A 26,917-nucleotide genomic window follows, 5' to 3' on the forward strand; every position below is an offset into this window, starting at 1 on the left:
TCCTTTTAAGCAGAAGAGTGGTTGGGAGCATGGGAGCATGATAATCCCTTTAGAATGCTTAATTAATCTCCAGAATAATGTTGTTCTGCTGGCACTGCGGATCAAAGGCCTTTAAGTTCACACCACCACCAAATAGAATTTGTACAGGCCAGTCTGATGCTAGGAAAATGCATGATTCTGGCTCTACAGAACTAAATCACTGCATGCACAAACTTACAGGTGCAAAAGCGGAGGCTGTGGCGAGGCCCCTTTGAAAACTTGGCCTTAAGTCATGATGTTGAAGGAACTCCCAGAGGTGCAAGATTCAGTGAGTGGGTGGATGTGTGAGTGAGAGAGAATGTCAGCAAAGAAGCAAGGAAGCAATTTAAGACAGAACAAGGGGACCTAGGGTCTGCTCCCTGAAACCATATATGCATACTTGTTATCTGACTTTAAGATAGCCAAAGGGAACCACTGCTGAGCTGATGGAAGAGCTGTCAATCAGCATTTTAATACTTAGCCACCTCAGTGTAGTGCTCCAAGATTCTCAGATCACAGGGACTATATAAGTAAATTATTATTTCTAGGAGTATAAAACTACTTCCCTTTAAGCTTGGAGAGCACAAGCTGAGGAAGGCTATAAATAATTTCAACATCTGTTTCTCTAGTTAATAAAGTTTAATTATTTTTTTAAACATACCAATGATTTCTGGCATTTTAATGATTTGGAAGTGGTTTGGCAGTACTGATTCTGTCAGCTATCCAGCTTACTCTACACTCTTGAAATCGTATTCCTGAAGATCAAGAGTCTCTCACAGCTCATTGAGACGAATAAACATTCAACTATCACAAAAGGCAACTGACACTGTACCCAAACTTATTACCAGAAGGCTAAGATTTCCCTGACACTACAAGTGGACATTTATGTTCACTCGGGGTTGAGTTACTATCCAAGTTTCTCATATGGCAGACTCATTGGTCAATTTGCTGAAAACCATAATTACCTGAGTGTAAGCGAGTTTTTTGGTGTACGTGAACGTCCACTCCAAAGGTTCCAGTTACATACTAGCTTCCCAGAATAGCTAACTACAGGTCTGGATCACAGGCTGGGTTGAGCTATATTTGTAACCCAAAAAACCATAATGTTCATACTGGAAAGCATCAATTATGAAGAAATGGGTACATACTGTTGTGAACCAGCTTTTTAATTAGTTGACTGTTTACACACAAAGCCTGTGATTAATAAAGCACAAACGCTTATTTAGGCATGCATGGGTCCAGAAAAAGTTTGCCTTTGCTTGGTATTGTAGGTTTATGGTCAATATTTCTATTCTGAAGAGTAATAGGATTTTTAAATCAATCCTCTTTATAGCTGCAGGGACTAGTGGTAGTTGAAAGGAGCACATTAGACAGTAATACCTTGAACATCTCCTTAAACCTTGTTTTGTGGCATAATGGTCACCTTTCCCCTTATTATTGGGATAGTCGGGTTTCTACATACTGTCTCCCAAAGAGCCTTGAGATATTTCCACTATCCAGTTGCTTTGGGTCCCAATCCCCCGGTTCTTCTTGGAATCCCTGAGAGTTCTGCAATTGATTTTACGAGAGCGGGATCGGGCCTTCCAAAAGGAAGAGGTACGAAAGTCTGACCTTTCTGAGGCCCCAACCCTACCATGGCTTATGCATGCACTTAATATTAAGCACTCATGGGTATTCTTTTTGAACATGTACCTAAAAGCTAGGGATTGAAACAAAAACTAGTACGAAATCAGATTTTACATTTCTACACTATACTCTCAAAAGGCAAGAGGATAAAAGCAACCTTACTACGTTTATATACATACTGGCTCTATTGGCATTCTTCTCTGCCCCATTTTGCAAGGTGGGAAACTTGCAATTGCCTTTTTTGTTACAACAAAACACAGAACACAAGATCCCAGCCTAAGGGAAAGCTTTATTAAACCAGATCCAAACCGATGCATTGTTTAAATAAAAAAAAAAAAAATTCTACAGCAAGGAACATTTGATAGTGACCTGCCAAAGAAAGTTAAAGTGTGTTCACAGCCAAGTATAGTGTAGTGGGGACAAACAAGCTACCTAGTTTTAAGATGGAACTCAAATTTATAAATGGGATTACATGGAATGGTTGCCTATGATAACAGGGACTGGACACGATAGGACAGGAAGGGATCTCCTTATTTGTGTTCCCTTTTTGGTTTCTTGGATGTGCAAAAGGTTGAATAGTTTGAAAAGGTGGCTGTATGAAGGAGATTCTGCCTTATGTTAGATTAGACATTCTTGTCGTTGTTGTAGGAATCTGTGGTTGTGGGGAGAATAGCGGGATGATGACTTTTTCTCCCCTTTTGCTGGTCCCTTTTTTTTTTTTTTTTTTTTTTTAAATAAAAGGAGAATTTGTTCTTATCTTTCACCATTTTTAATCAAACTTCTTATGGCTACAGCATCACCTTTGAAAAAGTGAAACTCTACAGACTCCGGGAGCAAGATAACAAATTTGTTCTTTCCTTATAGAAGAGCACTTGCAGAGCAATATCACTAACAAACCCCTCGAAAGTCCTGTGGGAATCAGAGTTCAGTTCCTGGGTTGGTCTCTTGATCTCCAGTTCAGCAAGGGTTGCCGGGGGGGGGGGGGGGGGGGGAAGGGGGAAGAGAAGGGAGGAGGAGGAGGAGGGTTTCCAGATGCAGCATGCCCAGTTGGGGAGTGTCCTCTCTAGCTAAGTAAGCAACAGTGTTTATGGACTTTAGAAGGAAACCACAGCTTGTCTCCTTGATGGGAAAGATGGTGGATGCAATGAAAGGACAGGGTAAATGGGGGGAGGAAGAAATGGGGATTTCCTCAGGGATCTAACAGTCATAGAGGACCCCCAGCAGGTAATACTCTAGTGTTAATACCTACCATGTCTCCCCCTGTTTTCTCCATCAGTACAGGAATAGGGGAAAGCCAAAAAATTAGTCTATTTTGTTTGAAATGTTTCTAAATGTAAAGTGTCAGGTGGCTCCATCTTATAGTAAAACAAAGGACAATATCTTGCATTTTTCTGCTCACACTAGTCCTGTCATTCTCGGAACTGCCATCTGGAAGTATCTACCTTCTTCCATAGACAGTGTTTATTTGTACTTAGACCAGCCCCCTGTGATTATATTCAGAAGAGTAGGTTAGAATGCCTTGGGCAGGGTATAAGTGTAAAATTTCCCCGCACCTTTTATAGTCTTCAACAATAAACAAAGTTTATTTCAAATCACCTTTATTATCTTGTTTAAAATAAAAAAAAATCATACCGCTATACAGTATACATTGTCGAACAGAGCTTTCTTAATCTACTGTGTACAAAGTCTGAAGTAATTTTACTGAAAAAAAAATTGCTATTTTTAGTCTCCTGATGGGTAGACAGAACTTCATCAGATGTAATGCTTTACGAGGAAAGCAAATCAATTTTCAGACTAGTCATCAACTATTAACATAAGAATACAAATTAACTATTTAATTTACAACAAAAAAGAAAGCTAAAGATTACATTAACTCCAGATGCCATATGACTACAATAGATGACTCTGTACGTAGACAAAAATTATGACCACAGTTGTATCCGAAAGCAGGGCTAAAATAAAAAGGTTTCAGATATGATCTTTTGGATACTCATTTTTTCTTGGTATATAGTTTATCTTCATAGTTGACTGGGATTATGCCACCACATTCTTCTGTCTTTGATACTGGATGCTTTAAAAAAGTAGGTCTAATTACATCAACATCACGCCCTAAATGGTCCATCATCGTTGAAACAATCGTAGGTGGGCCATCAAAGTCTACCAAAAAATACCTGTAATGGAAAACACACACAGATACAATAAAATAAGATATATGCACTGCAAAAGCTTTTATTCATACCATCATTCTGTTGGAATTGTAAAATCAAACTCCAAATTATCTACGAGGAATACCTTATATTTTGTTTTTTGAACTTTTTTAAAACAAAGCTCAGTAACATTATGGATTTAAAACACAGGTAAGTCAATTTATATGGAGCTACACAACCGAAAACAATGGAAGTGTGCATCTTTCCTATTCACAGGGCACCATTTCTTGTTTGTGCACTCAAACTGGAATCAGGGGTCTGCCTCTACTTACTCCATACATTTACATACATAGTATTTTTTACACCATTTAGAAGTTGCATATTTATTTGAGTTAAACAAAATGTACACTTTCCCTCCTTGAATTCAATGCATTTCTCCTCAGGGATCCTTGCCATGTGGAGAATGGACTCACGAACAGATGTCAGTGTCAAACATCTAAAGTTTAAATATCATATGGGCAATATTTCGTCCATCCCAATACTACTTTATAACTGAGTGGAAGTTTAAAATAGCAGCAGGAAGTAGGGAGGGAGGAGAGCGAGCGAGCTGGAGCTAGCCCAAACGAGCATGTATTCATTAGTGACATGTTTTAACTTCTGAAAACTGAGGACACTCCATTTCTATTTAAGGCCCCTATGTCACTTCTGCAGTCACTCATTAAGTCAAGTAACTCACGCGTTGGATCTTGTTCTATTAATTCACTTTTCATTTTGAAGGAATCTTTTTAAACTCCAGTGGGATAGAGCGAATGGTAAGGTCTATTGCTCTTCCAAACATATGCTAGTCCCATTTTGGAGGAGAGAATACAACTGGATATTGTATTTCCGTGTTCAGAAATAAATCCTCAGACAATTCCCATATCCTCAAATTTTTTCAGAGAGCGAGGTCCACGGCTCTTGCATATTTTGAGTGATTTTACTGCAGCCATCATATTCATGTTGAAAGATAAGAAATAGATGGCAATTTGGCATTGTAAATAAACTTGTAGTTGTGAGGATTTTTAATCCACCAGTTTGTTTTTGGTAAGGCTTTAACTACAGTACAGTACAAAGGAAGTCTCATCTGTCTCTCAGAAGTCCTAATAAAGATTAGACGATTACAGTGAGCAGCCAGTTTCCAACTGCAGCATTCATTAAAGATACAGTAGACCGCACAATAATTCCCATTTAGCTTTTTGTTTTAAAACTTCTGTACAGTTGCATTTATTAAAGCTATGTGAGTAAAGACAACTGCTCTCTCTGAAGTATACCTCAGTAGAATGCAAAAACGAGTCAGCCACAAAGGGGAACCATATTTTCTTCACATATAATTAGGGCCCTACCAAATTTACGGCCATGAAAAACACGTCACGGACTGTGAAATCTGGTCTCCCACCGTGAAATCTGGTCTTTTGTGTGCTTTTACTCTATACTATACAGATTTCATGGGAGAGACCAGCATTTCTCAAATTGGGGGTTCTAGCCCAAAAGGGAGTTGCGGGGGGGGGGAGGGGTTGCAAGGTTATCGTAGGGGGGTTACAGTATTTCCACCCTTACTACTTTGCTGTCTTCAGAGTTGGGCAGCCAGAGAGCAGTGGCTGTTGGGTGGGCACCCAGCTCTGAAGGCAGCGCTCCGCCAGCAATACCATACCATACCAGGCCACCCTTACTTCTGCGCTGCTGCCTTCAGAGCTGAGTGGCTGGAGAGCGGCAGTCGTTGACTGTGGACCCAGCTCGGCAGTACCACACCAGGCCATCCTTGTCTTTGCACTGCTGCTGGCAGCAGCTCTGCCTTCAGAGCTGGGATCCTGGCCAGCAGCCACTGCTCTCTGGTCGCCCAGCAGCAGCATGGAAGCAAGGGTAGCAGTACCACAACCCCCACTACAATAACCTTGTGACCCCCCCCCACACACACAGACACACCTTCTTTCTTGGTCAGGACCCCTACAATTACAACACCATGAAATTTCAGATTTAAATACCTGAAATGATGACCTTTACGATTTTTAAAATCCTATGATTGTGAAATTGACCAAAATGGACTGTGAATTTGGTAGGGCCCTACATAAAACCCAGAACAATCCATACTCAAAACAAGCAGAGGCCAACTGTACCAGTTAGTTTTACTTGGAAATTATATCTGACATGTAGTATTTTTTCCCCACAGTAAGGGCCAGATTCTAATGTAATCTAATTTCAGGTGTACACAATGCATCACAGCACACTCACAAAAATGCTGAGCTATGCAACAAGTGCCAGGCACCCAAGATGAGAAACTGGGCCTACATATACATCAGAATACAGAGTGCAGAGAATGTGTCAACAACAAAAAGTTCTTTATGTTTTCCATATTATGACATATGAGGAAAACAAACTCCTCCAATCTAAATACCTGCGAGAGGAAGTCCCATGAGCATCAACAGGTATGACACACAGAGAGAGAACAAAATTCCCCCACTACGGAGGGGCAGCACAAAGGCTATGGGTCTGCCCACACTGCAACTGGGAGCGAACCTCCCAGCCCAGGTAGATAGAGGCATGTTAGCTCTGCTCAAGCTAGTGCGCTAAAAATAGCAGTTTGGAGGTTGCAGTGCAGGTAAGTGGTTTGGGGTAGTCACCTGAGCTTGGACCCTGGGGTTCGGGCAGCCTTGGACTCGAGTAGCTGCGTGTTGCATTGTCCGCACTGTTACGGCTAGCATGCTAGCTCGAGCAGAGCTAACACAAGTCTGTCTACTTGTGCTGGGATGCTCGCTCCCTGCTGCAGTGTAGACATATCCTATATGCCACTTTTAAGGGTAAAGGTGGGACATAAGTGGTGCAAAGGTCTTACGCTGGCCTGCTGCACAGAGGTGAATGCTGCACACAAGGAGAAAACAATAAAGGAGGATTTCCTTAACTGAGCATTCCCAGCCCCTAAATGAATGTGCAGCAATGGACACTAATAACCTTTTGTAGCAGAAGTGCTGCAATTTGGAAAACTAAATTAAAGTCCTGAATTTCCCTGTATTAGGCTTGAATGGCAAAATCTCCCATGATACTACTTAAGGGACCCAATCCTGTAGTCTGTACTGAAGCAACTAGTCCCCTTGGGGCAGATCCTCAGTGCATGAGGTCAGGTGGAACTATGACAGTTTACACCCCATGACTTCAACAGGACTAGTTATGTGAAACTACTCCTCTCATGAATGCTACAATGAGGCCTAATTGCAAAGTCTCAGGGACTTCAATGGGGAGCAGGATAGGGCCCAATACATTTGGAAAAACAGAAATGTCTTAATACTGTCTTATCTTCAGTGAGTAAGAGAAGTCACATACTTTAGACTTTATATAAAAAAACAATGGGTAAAGCCTAACAATAGTGGAATAAATTACAACTCTAACGTTTCCCAAAGGATGTGCATGGCCAAGGAAGGAAAATCCTATTTTCAGTTAAGATATTGACTACCACAGCAAAGATGCAGGACCCTGAAATCCTTTCATAGTTCCAACCAAAAAGGAAAGGAAAGCAAGTTCTAATAGATCGTACTACATCAAGGTTTGCATGCTCTTTAGCAGTTAGCAACAACATTCATTCATGAACCGCCCCACTTTTCCATGCTATTTTGGCTTTGCTTTTACAGAATTTCATTCCATTTCTAAATGCAAGTTGTGTGCTGCTTTTTACTGTGCTCCTAAAACTGCAATAGCTTTTCTTCCAAAGGCAGGTTTACTGCTTTGTGGTCTCTCACACATAAGCAGACAGTGGAAATTTCCACTGACGCACTGTTGATAAACGAAGGAGAAGTGGGGGATGGGAAGGATGAGCTGCTCCAGCACGTCTGTGTCTTTTTCACGGAGTAGATATTTTAGCTGAAGACACAAAAATGCAGCAGTTGGGAGAATGCAATTTAGAAACAATACCAACCATCCTTCCTTCAGCGTAAGAAAGCAGTAATTGCTCTGATCTATAAACGGGGCGGGGGGGGGGGAGAATAACAAGTCTTTTTGCCTTTTGTTTCCATTAATTTAATTATGCTTAAACAAAAAAAAACAAAACAAAACCATGTTAGGCTGCTGCGATTCACGAGCTGATCTGGAACCCTGCCCATAAAGACAAAGGTAGCTAGTCAGAGATGTGTATCTGAATACAGATGTAGGTATTTAAACCTACAGTTCAATCGTGCACACAGCAGCCTCACGTTTTTCTTCGTTTAAAGCAGTCAGCTGTGAACAGACACACAAATATTGCAGCTACTCTTTGTCAGGTGACCAAAATAAAACCCCAGCAAGGCTGAGAGGATGATAACAAGGAATATAGGAGATAAACAGTCTCTTTTTGCACGCACAGCTGGAAAATGGAGTTTCAACTCTCTAGGAGTTAGCAAAGTCATCAGGGAGAAAGACAGGAAAATTCCACTCTGATTCACTGCGAGACCAGTTATTTTTGTAACCCTGTTCTATGGTAAATAGAAGGGTAATTTAAATAAAGGACAGCAGAACCTTTATCTGCTGAAATGTCAGTGCTATCAAAGGAAGGGGGTCTCCTTTTGCACCTTAAAGTAGCGAGATTTCATTTCTTATATATGCAGGCCAAGAATTATTTCAACCTTTAGCCCAAAAATTACCCACATCTCTGTTTTCAAATGGGTACTTTGACTTAGATGACACATGAGAAGCTCCTAGATCAAAGCTTGCTTTTAAATCTTCTTGGGACATAGCTCTCAGCCTAGTGTACTATGATTGAGAGCCGAGAGAAAGGGAAGAACTGAAAGAGGTTGAGTGGTCAGCAATCTGGTTAGCTACCCAAAAAAGTTTCCACATGCTGCAAAGGAGAGAATGTTAGATATGGTTAGCCCTCATGCTTTAGGACTCCTCTTTTCTTTAGGAGCTTTAAATCTAGGGGCTTGTCTACACTGACACTTTACAGTGCTGCAACTTTCTCACTCAGGGGTGTGAAAAAACACCCCACCGAACGCTGCAACTACACAGCCATGTTAAAGCGCTGCCGTGGCATGCCCTAAGTAAGCTTCCGTAATGGAGAGGTTGAGGGGGTCGGAGAGAGTGCAGGCTCTAATCTACAGGTAGGATGGGAGTGTCCATCAGGATTCAGAGTGGAGGACAAGAGGGGTGACGTTATAATGAGAGTTACTGGATGTTTCTGCCAAAACTAACCTAAGTGAAATAGTTAATTTTGACATTTGAAATACCATTGTTAGACGTTAGCATTAGCACCCCACTGAGGCCTGAGGTCACATTATAGGTTTGTTTTTTGTCACTCTGGATTTTAAACATTATAAAGGCTCCCAGAGAATTCTGATGGACACTCATTATTTTTACTCTTATAAATCAGCATAAATAAAATTACATCCAGATGGTATGGGTTAGTGAATAAGGATTCAACCCCTCCCTCTCAAATGGAAATACTGTTCTGTAATAAGCTGCCTGTTTAAAAATAAGTTGTACAAGGACAGCACCTAGCCTCCAAATACATAGTACTCAGAAGCAGGAAACCCTGAACAACACACTACCTGGCATTTGCACAATAATGCTTCTAATATCTGAGCCACTTCAAGAACATTAAAATTGTTAAAACACTCCTCTGAGGAATTATCCCCAGTTTACACATTGGGAAATTGAGGTACAGAGACATGAAAGGAGCAAATCCTATCCCCTGAGGAGGGGACAGAGCCACCCACTGCTGTGTGTATCCTGTAGTCCTTCCTCCACAGAAGAGGGGATGCTAGGGGTAGAGAGGCTAGTCACACTACTTCGGGAGGCTGGAGTAACAGCTATGGAGCAGATCCACTATAAGGAGCTCCCCAAAGCTCAGGTGAGCTATTCAAGCTGAAATCCTCTTCTCAGAAGGCAGTCCATATGATATTCCCAGTGTCACACAGTGAATCAACAGCAGAGCAAGAAATACAACCTAAGTTTCCTGACTTCTAGTCCTGGGTTCTATTAGGTGTTCGATTCCATTTCTTATACCCAATCATAACCATGGTATCTGAGCGCCAATATAGCAAGAAAAGCAAGATCTGAATTTGCTGTGTCAGAAAACAAATAGGCTGATGAGACATGTAGGAATAAACATCAAAACAAAAAAAGATTGAGTGGCATGTGGGCAAATAAATGAGGACTGCTACCTTTTCAAAATTAAACCTGAAAAGGAGGAAAACAACAAGGTGAAAAAAGCTGGCAAATGGCACATGGTATCTATTATGAATCACCAAAATTATGCTTGGTTTGCAGCGGAATGCACAAATAAATTAAATGAATTCTACAGAGAGTGTGTGGACAGAGCTAAGAAAGCTACTGAATTCCAAACAGATTATAGAAAAAACAAACAAACATGGTGGGTGAGGCAAGATCTTTATTGGACCCAACCTTTCTGTTACACAGTGATAAACTGAATTTAAAATGTTCAGTGCTGTTTCACAAAAAACATCTCTACTAACAAATCTGACCTTCTCTAGGACACAGAGAGATACAGGGTCAGAGGAAGGATTCTAAAACTCTGGATTCCTGGCTCCTATTCCTGTGCTCAAATCAACATGTACTGGCTCTCATAAACAATACCACAGGTTTAAATATTAGTAGTGTCCTCGAGTTTTACATTAAAACACCAATACAGCAATGATTTAGTCGAATTTTTTCCTAAATTTACCCCAACACGCACATAGAAATTTATAGTTTTTGTAATGTTTAAAGCGTACTAAGAGCTCACATGCTTCCAGCAGTTCAGAGCTGTGGTTATCCTTTGGACAAGCAAATTTTAATTCTTTTTTTAAAAAGCCATAATTTGCCTAAAAAAACCCCACCAAACATTAGGGGGAAAACATACAGTACCAGAAATTACAGGTATTAAGAGTGAAATTTTGTTCCTATTGAAGTCAATGCAGAAGTCCCATGGTCTTCGATGAAGCCAGGATTTCACCTTATGTATAATTTTGGCCCCCCAATGACATATCTTTATCATAAAGGTCAGATACTGTAAGTGATTAGAAAGTTATATGATTAAAAACAAAAAGGAATACAGAAAGCTGCAACTATTCCTAAATTTAAGAAATGGTATTTAGGAAAGGTAAGCAATATTTCACCCATCACATGGGCTACAAAAGAGCTGTTTTTCAGTTCAGGATACATTTTATACATCTAGCTCTCAAAATATACACTAATATGAATTGCTAGCTATCTTCTCACCATTACTTAAACTTAAAGGCTCAGTTATACCCTGAAACATAAAGGTGAACACCACCCAACTTCCTGGGAAAACTATTACTGCTACAATGTTTGCACAAGAGATGTTTTTCAAGGACACAGCAGATTGCACAGAGGTAAATTTAAGAGGAAGACACAGCCCTGAATTTGTACCAGTTCAAGTGTTGCCCCCACCATCAATATACTCCTTCACAGTAAATACAGTTTGCTTACTAAGATCAAGGTAACTTTACACTTCTGCTGAGATCTTCAAAGCTGCCTAGGGGATTTAGACACCCAACTTCCATTAAGTTTAATGGCAATTGTGTGTCTAAATCCCTTATGGGCTTTGAAAAAGCAAAACACTGAAATAAGTAGAGATCAGTTGGCTGTAAAATTCCCATTACCTGGCAACGCCCCGGGTATTCTTAAAATACTCGTTTGCCCCTCATATACCAACAGCATTCTCTGAAGAGTGACATGGTAGCACTATGGATCCACACAACAAACAACTGCCCTACAATTAACCTCTGAATAAATATTTTCCTGTTTGACTCCTCTCCGTTTAGTAAAGGCATTACATTAACCTCGCTAAGTACCTTAGCTGCTTGTCATGTACATTATACTGTATGATTTTGTGCCATGTTTCTCAGTCAAACCCAGCTTTATTATATATTGCACATGAATATTTTACTTGTATTTTAAAATGTAATTAACTAGATGGAAAAACAATATTCAGTAAAACAGAGTGGGCTCCAACTATGGTCTGTGGACCATAGAGCACTTTTTGGTGGGATTGTTAAGAGCTGGCAGGGTCGCCCTGTGCTGGCTCTCTACAATATTTCCAATTGAGAAAAACAAAATGGGTAGGAGGGGGAGCTGAAGCAAAGAGCAAAAGCAGACAGTATAATTACTGTTTTACCCTACTAGAAGAAAAAAAAAAACACACTCGAGACAAGCGAAAACCCATTATATAATTTCCTAATGTTACTTTTTCATGTAAACACTCCCCGTAGCTGGCACAGGGATGTTATGCCTCTATAACTGGAAGGCAGGTGGTTCATATGATGGTCACTGGGAGGAGACTGTTTCCCATGGAAAATCTCTGCTAAAATGTGGCCTACACTATGAATGTTTTACTGTCGGAGTTCTCACACTGTTTACCAGCCAGGAGGCCAAAGGTTAGTGGATTCAGCATACATCCCAAGCCCACAAGCATCTGGAAACAAAGGGAAGCAATCAATTGAACGGTTAGCTTTACCAAGAGTCACATAAAACCACCACGCAAGGCTTCGAAAGATTCAGAATTCTGTCCTATCCGTCTCTTCTTACTAGACATAATACCACCTACACCAATGCTTCTCAAGCTATCTGATGTGGGGGACCGGCAATTTTTTTTTTTCCAATGTGCGCCCAGACCGGCAGTCGATGGCTCATGGACCAGCACCGGTCCACAGACCACCACTTTGAGTAGCACTGACCTACACCACTCATAGTAGCCTTTTAGTTTCCTTCATAAACAGCTTTGGCAGAATGAGAGATGGAGCTGTGACACTTAAAACCAACTACTGTGGTTTTCACACTGTGTACCATTTTAAATAAAACAATTAAATACCTTTACAAGTGTCGTAGGCAGGGAACAAAGTGATTTTAAAAGGTGAATAAAGAATAAAGGTGAATTTATTTCCTATTCCTAGAATTTGCTTAATTACCTGAGTTACCTAAGGTCTTAAACACAGAAAATATCCGATGGCACATCAATAATCCACCACAAATGAGTACTGCAGCACAGCTCTATCTGCTACAGAAGAACAATCACAGCACATGGGGACATCCAGGGACACACTCCCGCTTATTATAGGCACAGCTTGAACAGCACTGCCTGTTATTAAGGTTGCCTAACACTACTCACTGTACAGACCCTGTTTTAAGTTGCTCACAACCTTGCCAAACTTAAACCATTTGGGCTGAAATTTTACATGCTCAGTGTCTGCCTCAAGTTGAGGGTTGTTGTGTGTGTTTGTGTTATTTATTTATTTTATTTCAGCTAAAACCATTCAGGCACTTCTAACAAGACCAAGAAAAAAAATATGTTGTTTTGTCCATGTTAAAAAATTCTTGAAACCTCTCTCTGAACAGCTCTAGCCTCCCATGCTTTGGAGCAGGGACTTGAATTTGGCAGGGATGTGCCTTTTGCCATGAAATCCACGCAAATGAGGCCAAGTTATAAGTCTGAAAAACTGTCGTTTGCACTGGCTCAGTAGAGACTTCTTAGAGTACAACAGCTAAAATCTCTGATGATTCCATCCTCACTGAGCATGCTGGAGCCTCTCACAGCTCCTGCATGTGACTGCACATGTACCAGCCCCACTGAGCATGCTCCAGTTCAGGACCACATGGGTGAAGAGCCCTCAAATTGAGGGCAGGGAGCCTGTCTCTCCTTGTGTGCTCAATATCCCCACTGCTGGCATCCACACAGCATGGAGGAGTAAACAGTCTGACTCTAATGCAGAGGAGACAAAAACCAGACAGGGAAGAGGGAAAGGAGTAGATTGGGACAAGACTACTAGGACTAGAGGATGGGCGAGACAGGCAGAAATTGAGACTGGGACTAGCTGGGCAGGGAGACTGGGCCTTGGAGCTGGGTGGGGAAAGGGAGACTGGCCCTGGGAGCTGGTGACACAAGTGAGAAGGATGAGCAGGTTGGCTCATGGCGGGAAAGACAGAGTTGGTTAGACAAGGAGACTGGGGCTAGGAACCAGTGGGGGGGGGGGGGGAAGGGGGAGCAACAGGAGCAGAGGAGAGGGGGAAGACAGATCTAGCAAACAGCTTGGGTGAGGAGGCATAACTGGGCAAGGAGAATGGGACAAGCAACTAGGAAGGGGTTAGACTGGGGTAAGGAGCAAAACGCACTATGGAACTTCTAGTGCACAGTAGCAAGGCCCATGGCCAAAACTCGAATGTGGCACACTAGTGCAGCGCACTTACCCTGGCTTGCAGCACACTATCTCATCATGTAGATAACTTCTATGGTTGCTGTGCATCCTTAATTTGTCCCTCCTTGTGCTTATATGCCTATGCATTATGATAGTCTTTAATTACACGATCATATATCACAGGACCCCTGCCTCATACAGTGCACAAAATGGACCTGCTCTAGGGATGAATCTGGGTTGTGCAGTAAAGGAGGCTGCTGTTTATTAGGACCCCTGCCTCATTTGTTGCAGAAGTTGAAAGGTGTGTAATGAATGAACCAGGGGATTGCAGGAAGAGAACGGGAAATCTCATGGTTAAGACAAGTGAACAGTGCCCGGGAGAGTTGGATTCTATCCTTACCTCTGCCACAGAATTCCTATGTCATGGTGGGCTTGTCACTTGAACCAAACTTTTTCACAGGTGGTCCCTCATCGTGTGTTCCTCATTTTTTTGGAAGCCTGACTTGACCCTGGGATCTGATCTGCAGAAGTGTTGAGCGCTCACAGCTCCAACTGAGGTCAATGGGAGCTGTGCTTGACTATATAATGCAAATACCCTGAAAAGTCAGGTCCTAGGCATCTCAAATTGGACACCCAAAATTAGTAGATACTTTTGACCTTAAATCTATCTGTGTTTCAGTTCCCCATTTGTAAAATGGGGATAATACCATCCACAACATCCTGTGAGATGAGTGAAGATAAATTAATATTTGTGAAACATTCAAATACTACAGTGTTGAGTGCCATAGGGAAAACCCACAAGGAAATTAATAATTCTGCATTCAGAGAACGGTTTGGATAGTGTGCAGTAAATCAGGTCTGCGACCATATATTGAACAATGGGAATAAAACTTAAAACACTGAATAGTTGCTCATTCAGTGTTCACTGTCCATCCTGTGCACTGAATGAGACAGGAGACAAATTAAGGTTGCACAGGCAAACTTAATTCTGTCATTTCCTTACTTCTAGGTGCTTGACTTTGCAATTTCAATGTTCTTTTAATATAGCTGTTTGTGTGCAATTGTATATAGCGCCAGAAACATTGCCTGGCAAGTGACAGAAAATGCAGCCCCAGAGCTGAAGAGGCCACAATTTATTTGCTAGATCCTGTGAACAGTTACTTTCATGTTTAGACAATGAGACTAAACACTGGACTAAGTCACTTGCAGGATTAGGCAATGCGCCAGTGCGTGATAATTACAAACACCAAGAAGGAAGGGAGGAGGAAGATGATGGTCATACAGCGCTGTTGCTTTGGTTAGCAATATGCACCTCATGGAGGTTTCAAGGTTTTGTTTGAGTGGGGGAGAGGAGGAATTGTTTGCTGGTTTTGTTTCTCCTCCTCAAACTGGCAGAGATCACCTCTCTGACTTTACACAGGAGAATAAAAAGGTCTTCTGAAGTGGGACTGAATTTGTGAGTCAAACGTGGGGAAAGAAGTTGAGAAAGGCTATGCAGCTTAAACATGCATCTTTCAAAGTGTACGTGATTTTCCCTTTGCATGTACCCAGCCTATCCAAAGGTTAGTTTGCATATTGGCTGGCCATCAAATTTCACATATTTATGGGAAAAATATTAAGAAAAATGTATCTAATTGTTATTTTGAGTACAGTATGCAGCCACTATGTAATACTCGTTGCCTAGCAACATTTCTCAATCCTTTCAGAGAAGCAGCATCCATATCAGAGGTAGTCTCAAATAGTTTAACAGCAGCAAAGCACGGGGTTAAGCAATCAAAAGGATGAAATCTTCATTACATTCTCACTGCATCCAGGAAGAGAGTTTATATTCAACATAATAATGCAGTATATCACAAAAATGCATTCTGCAAAAATTATCCCCAAAATAATCGAGTCATTATTATACTTCCCTCAAATTATGCAGACAGATAGTCCTCTTTAATAAAAAATAGCATTATGGAAACAAGTATGTCTTACAGGGCACATATGGCAGCTAACAGTTCAGACATGTTAGAATAAAAAAAAAAAAAATCACTACCGCCAATTAGTATTGGCATTTCATTTACAGTCAATAGATCCTGTTGTTGTTGAAGTCCTATCACTGGCTTCTGGGGAAAAAAATTACGCATCCAGGAAGAAGCACAGTCTTTACTGTGGAAGTTATCTCTCAGGGTTTGTCTACACGGCAGTCAGACATCCACGGCTGTCCTGTGCCAGTTGACTTGGGCTTACAGGGCTCGAACTAAGGGTCTGTTTAACTGCAGTGTAGACGTTGGGACACGGGTTGCAGCCCGAGCTCTGGGACCCTCCCACCTAGCATGGTCCTAGAGTCTGGGCTCCAGCATGAGCCCAGACATCTGCACTGCAATTAAACAGCCCGAGCCCCACAAGCCCAAGTCAGCTGGCACGGGTCAGTCGAGGGTTTCTAACTGCAGCATAGACACACCATCAGAATACAGCTTGTTTAGACACTTGAAACAAGACTATTTGCAGCACTATGGTTGATGGACTTACAATAAAAACTAACTCGTACAAGATAAAAATACTTAGAACTCATAGTGCTTTACAAGTTATATGCCAATAGTCATAGGATACTTACTCAGGTTACCCATCTCCTACATATTTGAACTGATACTCACAGAAAAGACCAAACCAGCCACCATAAATGTTTACATTTTAAGAGATTGAAGGGATTTTAAGGGATCTGATATAGACCATACCCTCCTCTTCTGTGATCTTGATTATGCTTGGAGATTTTATATGGCAGTGATCTTTCTCCCAGGTTTTCCAAGTTCCTCACAACTGCTCCTCTCTCCATCAAAGCCTCTATTGTGCGCTTCAGTGCAGCAGCCATCTCAGGCTTCAAAAAGAGAAAAAAGAAAAAAGAAACACACTCAGATATGGTTCTAAATTAATTAGAATCAATTAATATAGTTACCTGGTTCAACTGTTAGAGGAGGCAAATTAGCAACACAACAAGCCAATGAGGAAACATGAATTGACATCTTACTCAAATATAAAAACTAAAATTTTGAAACTGTAGCCCTGACTCTGCTACCATTGAGCTCGATGATGCAAAATCAGGCTCTATCAATGGGAAAAGAGCCAAAACAGTCAATGGGCCTGATTCACGTCTGCCCTGCACCTTGTATGGTCATTTATATCAGTCCACTGATTTGGAATCATTTTGCATGCTGTTTGTACTGGTATAAATAAATACAAGAGGTTCAGGGGAACAGTGAATCAGCCCCAGTGGTTTTAAGGCTCTAATCAGATTTCCATGGACCATTAACACAATAAATAAATCAGTGCATTAACAACAATTTCTCAGTCCAACAACTGGCATAATTTATGGTGTTGCTCAACATAATGAAAAAATCAAATAAAAAGCGTACAAAGGGAATCAGCCAAAGTTTGGCTGATTGCAGATACCACTGATTAGCTAGAGACTTATTTTACATGGTCATTTCAATTACGTATGTGTAAAAAGAACATGGAGCCTTGTTTAGATTCATAGTGAAATATTTCATTGACTTTATAAATGTTTGGAATTTGAGCAAAAGTTTGGCTTTATTTATGAAATAAGGAACTGAAAAGGACAATGTATAAATGAATTCTGCTCCTAACAAGTAATTGTACTGATCTGAGGAATGGACACACTGCCAAAGACTGAACAGTTTCTTTCTTAGCACATATCAAGGCTGGTTTATAGTTTTAGACCAGTTCAACACTCACCCTTCACCATTACTTTATTTCATCTTTATTTATAGAAAAGCTAAAATAAATGTTTCAGTTGTGTGTCTTCAAGATTGTTGGAACTTGGTAAGGAGGATTATCAGCATTCCCAGGGAACAACACATTCATCCTACTATTTATGACACACTAAGCCATGTTGACAGGCAATCTCAAGAACCACAACCACATTGTTAATACAGTGTTTCTAGATGCTGATGTGAGAAGTAAGAGGAAGTACTGTGGGGAAACAAATCCCATATGGAGAAGGGAAAACGGAGACTGTAAGTAGCTATAATGTCCAACAGAATTATAAAAAATATGCTGTACAGATACTTATAAGATAACATCTCACATTAAAACATATTCCTGTGCTCACTTGCTTGATATAATGGCAAGAGCTGGAAATAAGAAAGTTATGAAATATAGTTAGCAAAATTTTAAAATGGTTAGAATTTAAGTAAACATATCACTGTGACAGTCTCAGCATTCCCTCTCAGCCTGAAGTGACCTCGTGCAATTCCTCACTTACCTTATCTGTAAAATGAGTGAATATTAGTTACCTCCCTCTAAGGTAGGAATATGAAGCCTTGGTTAACAAGAAGGTAACCAGAAATATTAACAGCAGTCAGTGAAAGAGCTGTTACTAGAATTCATGCTCTCCTGGCTTGCAGCTCAGTGCACATTGCCCTAGGCCAGGGGTTTTCAACCTGGGGGTCAGGATCCCTCATGGGGTCACAAGGTTATTACATGGGAGGTCACGAGCTATCAGCCTCCACCCCAAAGCCCGCTTTGCCTCAAGCATTTATAATGGTGTTAAATATATTTTTTAAAAGTGTTTTTAATTTATGGGGGGGGGGGGGTCGCACTCAGATGCTTGCTTTGTGAAAGGGGTCATCAGTACAAAAGTGTGAGAACCACTGTCCTAGGCTATAGGTTATCTTATAGGGGAGAGTTTCCCCTCTGGTTTTACCAGACACGCAAATGCAGCATAGACATGCACCATACCTACAGAGCTTGCTTGGACTAGCAGTGCCAAAAGCCTGGGAACTGACAAGAACAAAGGAACTCTGGCTGGGTTAGAAGGACTCATTCTCCAGAGAGAAGGAAGTTGTTGGGGAACGGTTTGGCAAAAGCAGAATGACACATAGGTGCTGCAACTAGGGGTGTGGGGAGTGCTGCAGCACCCCCTGGCTTGAAGTGGCTTCCATTATATACAGGGCTTACAATGACTCTCAGTACCCCCACTATAAAAACTGTTCCAGCACCCCTGGAATGATACCCAGGACCTGCTGGAATGTTTGAAGAAACTAGACCTGCCTATGCTACTGTCGGGTTGGTAAGCCTTTAGGTAAGAAGACATGCATGTAGACGGTTTTAAAATCCTTTTTTCAAAATGCTTTGTTCCTATTGTTAAAAAACAGTTAGTAACCCAACAGCAACCCTTTGAGATGTGGCAGTGAATGTGGATCTCACAGTAGGTGCCCATGTGCCCCATGCGTGCAAGCTCAGCATTTTTTGTGTAGCAGTGTGTGGCAGGGCAGCAAATGCACTCTGTGCCTCCTCGTGCCCCCGTAAGAGGGCATAAACAGCGATGCAACCATGACCCTCCCTTTGTTCCCTCACAACTCAAAGCCTGTGTTAGCTCAGGACTCCGAAGCGGGAATGATGGGCAGATCACAGGATCCACACAGAGTTAGTGGGAAATCTATGGGCATAGCTGACGGGAGAGAAAGTGACGGACAGAGTCAAGGAGTACCCATGTTACATGGTATGTTCCACTTCATATAGAGCACATCCATCAACATAAACTCCCCCCTCTTCAGCTATAACATCCGCTCCACCTCCAAATTTAATGGGGACAACATTAAGGGTGTCTATAGCAGCATGGCATGTGAGCCAGCTATGCTGCCAGTGCTAAGGAAGGAGAGGGACACACAGGATATGAAGGATATCAGCCCTGTGGGTATGACTGGGGCTGAGGGACAATGTCTTGTGGCTCAGTGACCTGAGCAGGAGTTGTAGGGCCCACTTACCAATTTCATTCCCATCCAGCCATGCCTCACTGTGGTATATTTGCAATTCAGAGAGCTGCACAAACTTACCTGAATACAACCTGGTCTACACTAGAAAATAAGGTTGGTTTAACTATGTTGGTCACATAAGCCACACCCAAGGGTGACATAGTTAAGCCAACCTAAGTCCCCATGTAGATCGTACTAAGTTCTTCCATTGACCTAGCTAGCATCTTTCAGGGAGGTGGATTAACTCCACCAACAGGAGAACCCCTCCCATCAGCATAGGCAGTGTCTACAATGAAACACTACGGTGGAGCATTTGTGCTGCTGTAGGGTTACCAATGTAAACATAGCCTTAGACTCTTTTCTGTGGGATTTTATTTGAAAGGGAAAGGGGTTACAGAGGACAATGGTTTAATGCTTTGTGAATATTGGATCAGTTTATTGTAAAAGTAAATAAAAAGTGTTTGACAGATCATTATAGGAGTTTACATATACAAGTAAAACTACGTACTGTAATATAATTCTACATGGCATGTGAGTATCTTAGAGCTGTTAAAACTAGTTCTATTTTGCAATCAAGACAATGTATTACAAGAATAATTTTTAAATTGTAAGTATGTAAAATCGATATACTACAAGTATAATTTCTCAGATGAATAATTAATATATCCTATATTAGCTATTAGAAAAGGAAGAGTTCAAGATATTTAAGCAAGTTATTGGGCCCGGAGAGATTACAGGTTATTATAGAGGAAAATCTTTATTCTTCTGTGAGAAATGTTAATCCAATCACTGTCATTTTACAATAATTCACCTACAGTTCAGCTAAGCAAATTAATATTATGCAGCTTTTTTTAAAAATGGAGAAAAATATCTTTAAAGCTTCTCAAAATACATATTTAAAATGGTCACCAAGTGCTTTATTTGACACAACTGCCGTGTTTAAACTGTGAAAATATATGCCACAAGGTGGTCTTTGTAGCCCACATGGAAAAGTCTGTCTAGCACTGGGATTCCTGGAGAAGTACATACACAGAGAGCACTATCACCTGATAGCAGATGGGCAAAACTCAGAATTTTTGCTTTGCAGGAAATGTCAATATTTCAAAATTTGGTTTCAGTCTGATTTGGACCTCGTGGCTTAGTTGTCCTAGTTGCTACGGACCTACCTGATAGGTTTAGGTAGCTGCATTGAACTGGGTATAATTGCCTGAAATGGCCCTTTCAGCAATTATGCCATTCCTTAGAAGTTAGACTTTCCTAACTTCATTGTACAATACTGTGCACTCACCATATTTAACTTATTGGTGCTAGGAAATCCAATATTCTGAACTTCAAAGTAGCTATGTGCATTTACTAACATTTGTATAACACCTATCACTATGGTATTTAACACCCCAAACCTATTGTCAGCCCCCTACAGATGTCAACTGACATCAACAGTGCTCCAAGCTGAAGCCACTAAGGCTCTGCACAGATGTAATGGTCTGCCTGTGCAGATCATCTTGCAGGATTCGGTCTGAAGTGAAATTTTGTCCAGGAGGATTTTTCTACTTTACTGCATTAATGGTCTGAGTGTAGTATTCTAAAAGGTTAATTTTGTAAGTCTTTTATTAATTAAGAACAAAAGCCCATTAGTGCAGTTTTTTGTTTGGGAATCATAGAAATATCTCATATGTATTACTTTTCAACTGCAGATTTCAAAGGGCTTTATTCCCCTTTTACAGCTGGGGAAACAGAGACAAAGTAGTCAGCTGACATGTGCAAGGTCACAGTGGGAGAACTGGGAATGGAACCCTGCTCTCCTGACTCACAATACAGTACACTGACCACCCACCATCTCCTCTCTGTTAAAAGACTTTAACAGTACAGTTAAACAATAAGTGAGTCCTAAATTGTGTATGAGTCATTCAAGTAAGGGTTTTTTTTTAACAATTTACGTGACATGCATTGCAGATTTTGAGCCAAATACAAGTCACTTGAGGGTTGAAGTTGGCACATTGTGATTGATTAGCTCCACTGAATTTCAGTCTTCCTTAATATTGATGAATCAAGCCAGATATTTCTGTACTATTATACTGGCAAATGAGCCTATTGTTTCTAAGATATTGGACTTCCCCACTAAAACCATGATCTCTAGAAGAAACCTGGAGCTAGAATAGAGCGCTTCACAATAATTCCAGGGACTAGGTAAAAGTAAAAACAAAAACAAGTTCTGCTTGGCCATAGTGCAGAGTTGCAGCCTCAGGGAGTCTATTCAAACTTCCATCACTGGAGTAAAGTTCATAATAACAGCAGAAGATCAAGCATAGAAAAGGTCTGCTCCTCTATGCCCTTCCAGAACACACACCTTCACATCCATAAGGTCAGGAGGGCCACTGCTACAGAAGGGGACAGAGCTGCCTCCACTAGTGAAGTTTCCATATGCAAGGAGAATTCACCACCTATCTCTAGCCATTTTACATTACTTATATGGCATAAAGTGGCCTTAGTAGACCAGGGAATCTGGCCCAAACTCTGTACAAGTTCTTATATGACCCCTAACGCTGTAGTATCTGAGCAGCCAAGTTCATCTGAATCAGGATGCCTTTTAAAACAATTATAAAGCAACCCTGCATAGATACTTTACTTAGGCCTGGTCTACACTAGGAGTTGAGGTCGAATTTAGCAGCGTTAAATTGATTTAACCCTGCACCTGTCCACACGACGAAACTCCCTTTTTTTTTTTTTTTTTTAACCTTAAAGGACACTTAAAATAGATTTCTTTACTCCACCCCCAACAAGGGGATTAGCGCTAAAATCAGCCTTGCCGGGTCAAATTTGGGGTACTGTGGATGCAATTCGACAGTATTGGCCTCCCGGAGCTATCCCAGAGTGCTCCATTGTGACCGCTCTGGACAGCACTCTCAACTCAGATGCACTGGCCAGGTAGACAGGAAAAGGCCCACGAACTTTTGAATCTCATTTCCTGTTTGGCCAGCATGGCAAGCTGCAGGTGAGTGCAGAGCTCATCAGCAGAGGTGATCATGATGGAGTCCCAGAATCGCCAAAGAGCTCCAGCGTGGACCGAACGGGAGGTACAGGATCTGATCGCTGTATGTGGAGACAAATCCGTGCTATCAGAACTCCATTCCAGTTTTCGAAATGCCAAAACCTTTGTCAAAATCTCCCAGGGCATGAAGGACAGAGGCCATAACAGGGACCCGAAGCAATGCCGTGTGAAACTTAAGGAGCTGAGGCAAGCTTACCAGAAAACCAGAGAGGCAAATGGCCGCTCCGGGTCACAGCCCCAAACATGCCACTTCTATGATGAGCTGCATGCCATTCTAGTGGGTGCAGCCAGCACTCCCCAACCCTGTGCTTTGACTTAGTCAATGGAGTGGGAGGCAACATGGAAGCAGGTTTTGGAGACGAGGAAGATGATGAGGAGGAGGAGGTTGAAGATAGGTCACAGCAAGCAAGCGGAGAAACCGGTTTTCCTGACAGCCAGGAACTGTTTCTCACCCTGGACCCAGTACCCCCCGAATCCACCCAAGGCTGCCTCCCGGACCCGCCAGGCGGAGAAGGGACCTCTGGTGAGCGTACCTTTTTAAATAGTATACATGGTTTAAAAGCAAGCATGTTTAATGATTAATTTGCCCTGGCATTCACGGCCAGTACAGCTACTGGAAAAGTCTGTTAATTTGTCTGGGGATGGAGCGGAAATCCTCCAGGGACATCTCTATAAAGCTCTCCTGGATGTACTCCCAATGCCTTTGCAAAAGGTTTCTGGGGAGGGCAGCCTTATTCCGTCCCCCATGGTAGGACACTTTACCACACCAGGCCAGTAGCATGTAGTCGGGAATCACTGCAGAACAAAGCATTGCACTGTATGTTTGTTGACGTTCAAACAACATCCGTTCTTTATCTCTGTGTTATCCTCAGGAGAGTGATATCATTCATGGTCACTTGGTTGAAACAGGGTGCTTTTCTTACGGGGACATTCAGAGGTGCCTGTTCCTGCTGGGCTGTTTGCCTGTGGCTGAACAGAAATGTTCCCCACTGTTAGCCATACGGTGGGGAGAGAAGGGAGGGGTTAGCCACGCAGTGGGGAGAGGCAAAATGCGACCTTGTAATGAAAGCACATGTGCTATGTATGTAATGTTAACAGCAAGGTTTACCGTGAAAGAGTGTACCCATTGTTCTATAAAATGTGTCTTTTTAAATACCACTGTCCTTTTTTTTTTTCCTCCACTAGCTGCATGTGTTTCAAGGATCACAGTATCTTCTCCTTCCCAGAGGCTAGCGAAGATTAAAAGGCGAAAAAAACAGTCGCAATGAAATGTCCTCTGACCTCATGCTGTCCTCCCACACTGACAGAGCACAGACAAATGCGTGGAGGCAGACAATGTCAGAGTGCAGGAAAGCACAACATGAATGCGAGAAGAGGTGGCGGGCTGAAGATGATAGGTGGCGGCAGCGTGATGAGAGGAGGCAGGATTCAATGCTGAGGCTGCTGGAGGATCAAACTAATATGCTCCAGCGTATGATTGAGCTGCAGGAAAGGCAGCTGGAATACAGACAGCCGCTACAGCCCCTGTGTAACCAACCGCCCTCCTCCCCAGGTTCCATAGCCTCCTCACCCAGACGCCCAAGAATGCGGTGAGGGGGCCTTTGGCCACCCAGCCACTCCACCCCAGAGGATGGCCCAAGCAACAGAAGGCTGGCATTCAATAAAGTTTTAAATTTTTTAAGTTTTTAAGTTTTAAAGTGCAGCGTGGCCTTGTCCTTCCTTCCTCCCCCACCCCCACCCCCGGGGTACCTTGGCAGTTATCCCCCTGTTTGTGTGATGAATTAATAAAGAATGCATGAATGTGAAGCAACAATGACTTTATTGCTTCTGCAAGCGGTGATCGAAGGGGGGAGGGGAGGTTGGTTAGCTTACAGGGAAGTAGAGTGAACCAAGGAGGGGAGGGGGTTTCATCAAGGAGAAACAAACAGAACTGTCACACCATAGCCTGGCCAGTCATGAAACTGGTTTTCAAAGCTTCTCTGATGCGCAGCGCTCCCTCCTGTGCTCTTCTAACCACCCCGGTGTCTGGCTATGCGTAACCAGTGGCCAGGTGATTTGCTTCAACCTCCCACCCCGCCATAAACGTCTCCCTCTTACTTTCACAGATATTGTGGAGCACACAGCAAGCAGTAATAACAATGGGAATACTGGTTTCACTGAGGTCTAAGCGAGTCAGTAAACTGCGCCAGCGTGCTTTTAAACGTCCAAATGTACATTCTACCATCATTCTGCACTTGCTCAGACTGTAGTTAAACAGCTCCTGACTACTGTCCAGGCTGCCTGTTTATAGCTTCATGAGCCATGGCATTAAGGGGTAGGCTGGGTCCCCAAGGATACACATAGGCATTTCAACATCCCCAACAGTTATTTTCTGGTCTGGGAAGAAAGTCCTTCCTGCATCTTTTGAAACAGACCAGAGTTCCTGAAGATGAGAGCATCATGTACCTTTCCCAGTCATCCCACGTTGATGTTGGTGAAACGTCCCTTGTGATCCACCAGTGCTTGCAGCACTATTGAAAAGTACCCTTTGCGGTTTATGTACTTGCCGGCTTGGTGCTCCGGTGCCAAGATAGGGATATGGGTTCTGTCTATCGCCCCACCACAGTTAAGGAATCCCATTGCAGCAAAGCCATCCACTATGACCTGTACATTTCCCAGACTCACTACCCTTAATATCAGCAGATCTTTTATTGCGCTGGCTACTTGCATCACAGCAGCCCCCGCAGTAGATTTGCCCACTCCAAATTGATTCCCGACTGACCGGCAGCTGCCTGACGTTTGCAAGCTTCCAGAGGGCTATCGCCACTCAGGGGCAGGGGAAAGCAAGTCACAAAGTTCCATGAAAGTGCCCTTACGCATGTGAAAGTTTCGCAGCCACTGGGAATCGTCCCAGACCTGCAACACTATGCGGTCCCACCAGTCTGTGCTTGTTTCCCAGGCCCAGAATCGGCGTTCCATCACATGAACCTGCCCCATTAGCACCATGATGCCCACATTGCCAGGGCCCGTGCTTTGAGAGAAGTCTGTGTGCATGTCCTCATCACTCTCATCACCGCGCTGATGTCGCCTACTCGCCCGGTTTCGCTTTGGCAGGTTCTGGTGCTGCATATACCTCTGGATAATGCGTGTGGTGTTTAATGTGCTCATAACTGCCAAAGTGATCTGAGCGGGCTCCATGTTTGCCGTGGTATGCCGTCTGCACGGAAAAAAGGCGCGGAACGATTGTCTGCCGTTGCTCTGACGGAGGGAGGGGCAACTGACTACTTGGTTTACAGGGTTAGCTTACTGGGAATTAAGATCAACAAAAGGAGTGACTTTACATCAAGGAGAAACAAAAACAACTGTCACACTGAATGGCCCCCTCAAGGAATGAACTCAAAACCCTGGGTTTAACAGGCCAATGCTCAACCCACTAAGCTATCCCTCCCCCCAGTATTCCAGGCAGGACTGAATCTCCATTAAACTTTTCAAGGTGCCCCTGACAGACCTCACCGAAACTATTGTTGGCCATTGATTTCACGGGAGGGATGGAGCGAGGGAGGGGGGAGCAAATGAATACAAAACAAATCTGGTCTATTTCTTGTTTTGATCCACTCCATCTATCTTTTACATCTTAGGCTGGCAGCAGATGGTGCAATAGGACTGCTAGCCATCCTCATCTCCTGGCTGCTCGCCAGAAGACAGTGCAATACGACTGCCGGCAGGACTAAAGAGAATGACCTGGTCAAGTCACTCCTATTTATGCCCCTGCGCCCATGTCTGCCCAGGCGCTCCTGACCGACCTGACTGACGCGGCCAAGAGCACCTAGGACATGACGACGATGGTTATCAGGCCTATTGCACTGTCTGCTGCCACAAGGGAATGAGCTGCTGATGTGTAGCAATGCAGTACCGCGTCTGCCAGCACCCAGGAGACGTACGGTGACACTGAGCTGAGCAGGCTCCATGCTTGCCCGTGGTATGGCGTCTGCACAAGTAACCCAGGAAAAAAGGCGCGAAACAATTGTCTGCTGTTGCTTTCACAGAAGGAGGGAGGGAGGGCCTGACAACATGTACCCAGAACCACCCACGACAATGTTTTTGCCCCATTAGGCATTGGGATCTCAACCCAGAATTCCAATGGGCAGCGGAGACTGCAGGAACTGTGGGATAGCTATCCACAGTGCAACG

General features: G+C 42.6%; 1 protein-coding gene across 2 annotated transcripts in view; it reads right to left on the minus strand.

The window, feature by feature from the left end:
- Nucleotides 1-3,225: 3,225 nt before the first annotated feature.
- MRPS6 (mitochondrial ribosomal protein S6) overlaps nucleotides 3,226-26,917 on the minus strand; it is a 73,620-nt gene continuing 49,928 nt past the window's right edge. For both annotated transcript variants that reach the window (XM_037904608.2, XM_043538265.1), the window contains 2 exons: nucleotides 16,663-16,802; nucleotides 3,226-3,815 (listed from right to left, as the gene is read on the minus strand). In XM_037904608.2, the coding sequence (XP_037760536.1) occupies nucleotides 3,635-3,815; nucleotides 16,663-16,802 (321 nt within the window). In that variant the 3' untranslated portion in view covers nucleotides 3,226-3,634. The remainder of the gene's footprint in view (nucleotides 3,816-16,662; nucleotides 16,803-26,917) is intronic.

The sequence above is a fragment of the Chelonia mydas genome, chromosome 1 (assembly GCF_015237465.2).
Source record: "Chelonia mydas isolate rCheMyd1 chromosome 1, rCheMyd1.pri.v2, whole genome shotgun sequence".
NCBI classification, from domain to species: Eukaryota; Metazoa; Chordata; order Testudines; family Cheloniidae; genus Chelonia; species Chelonia mydas.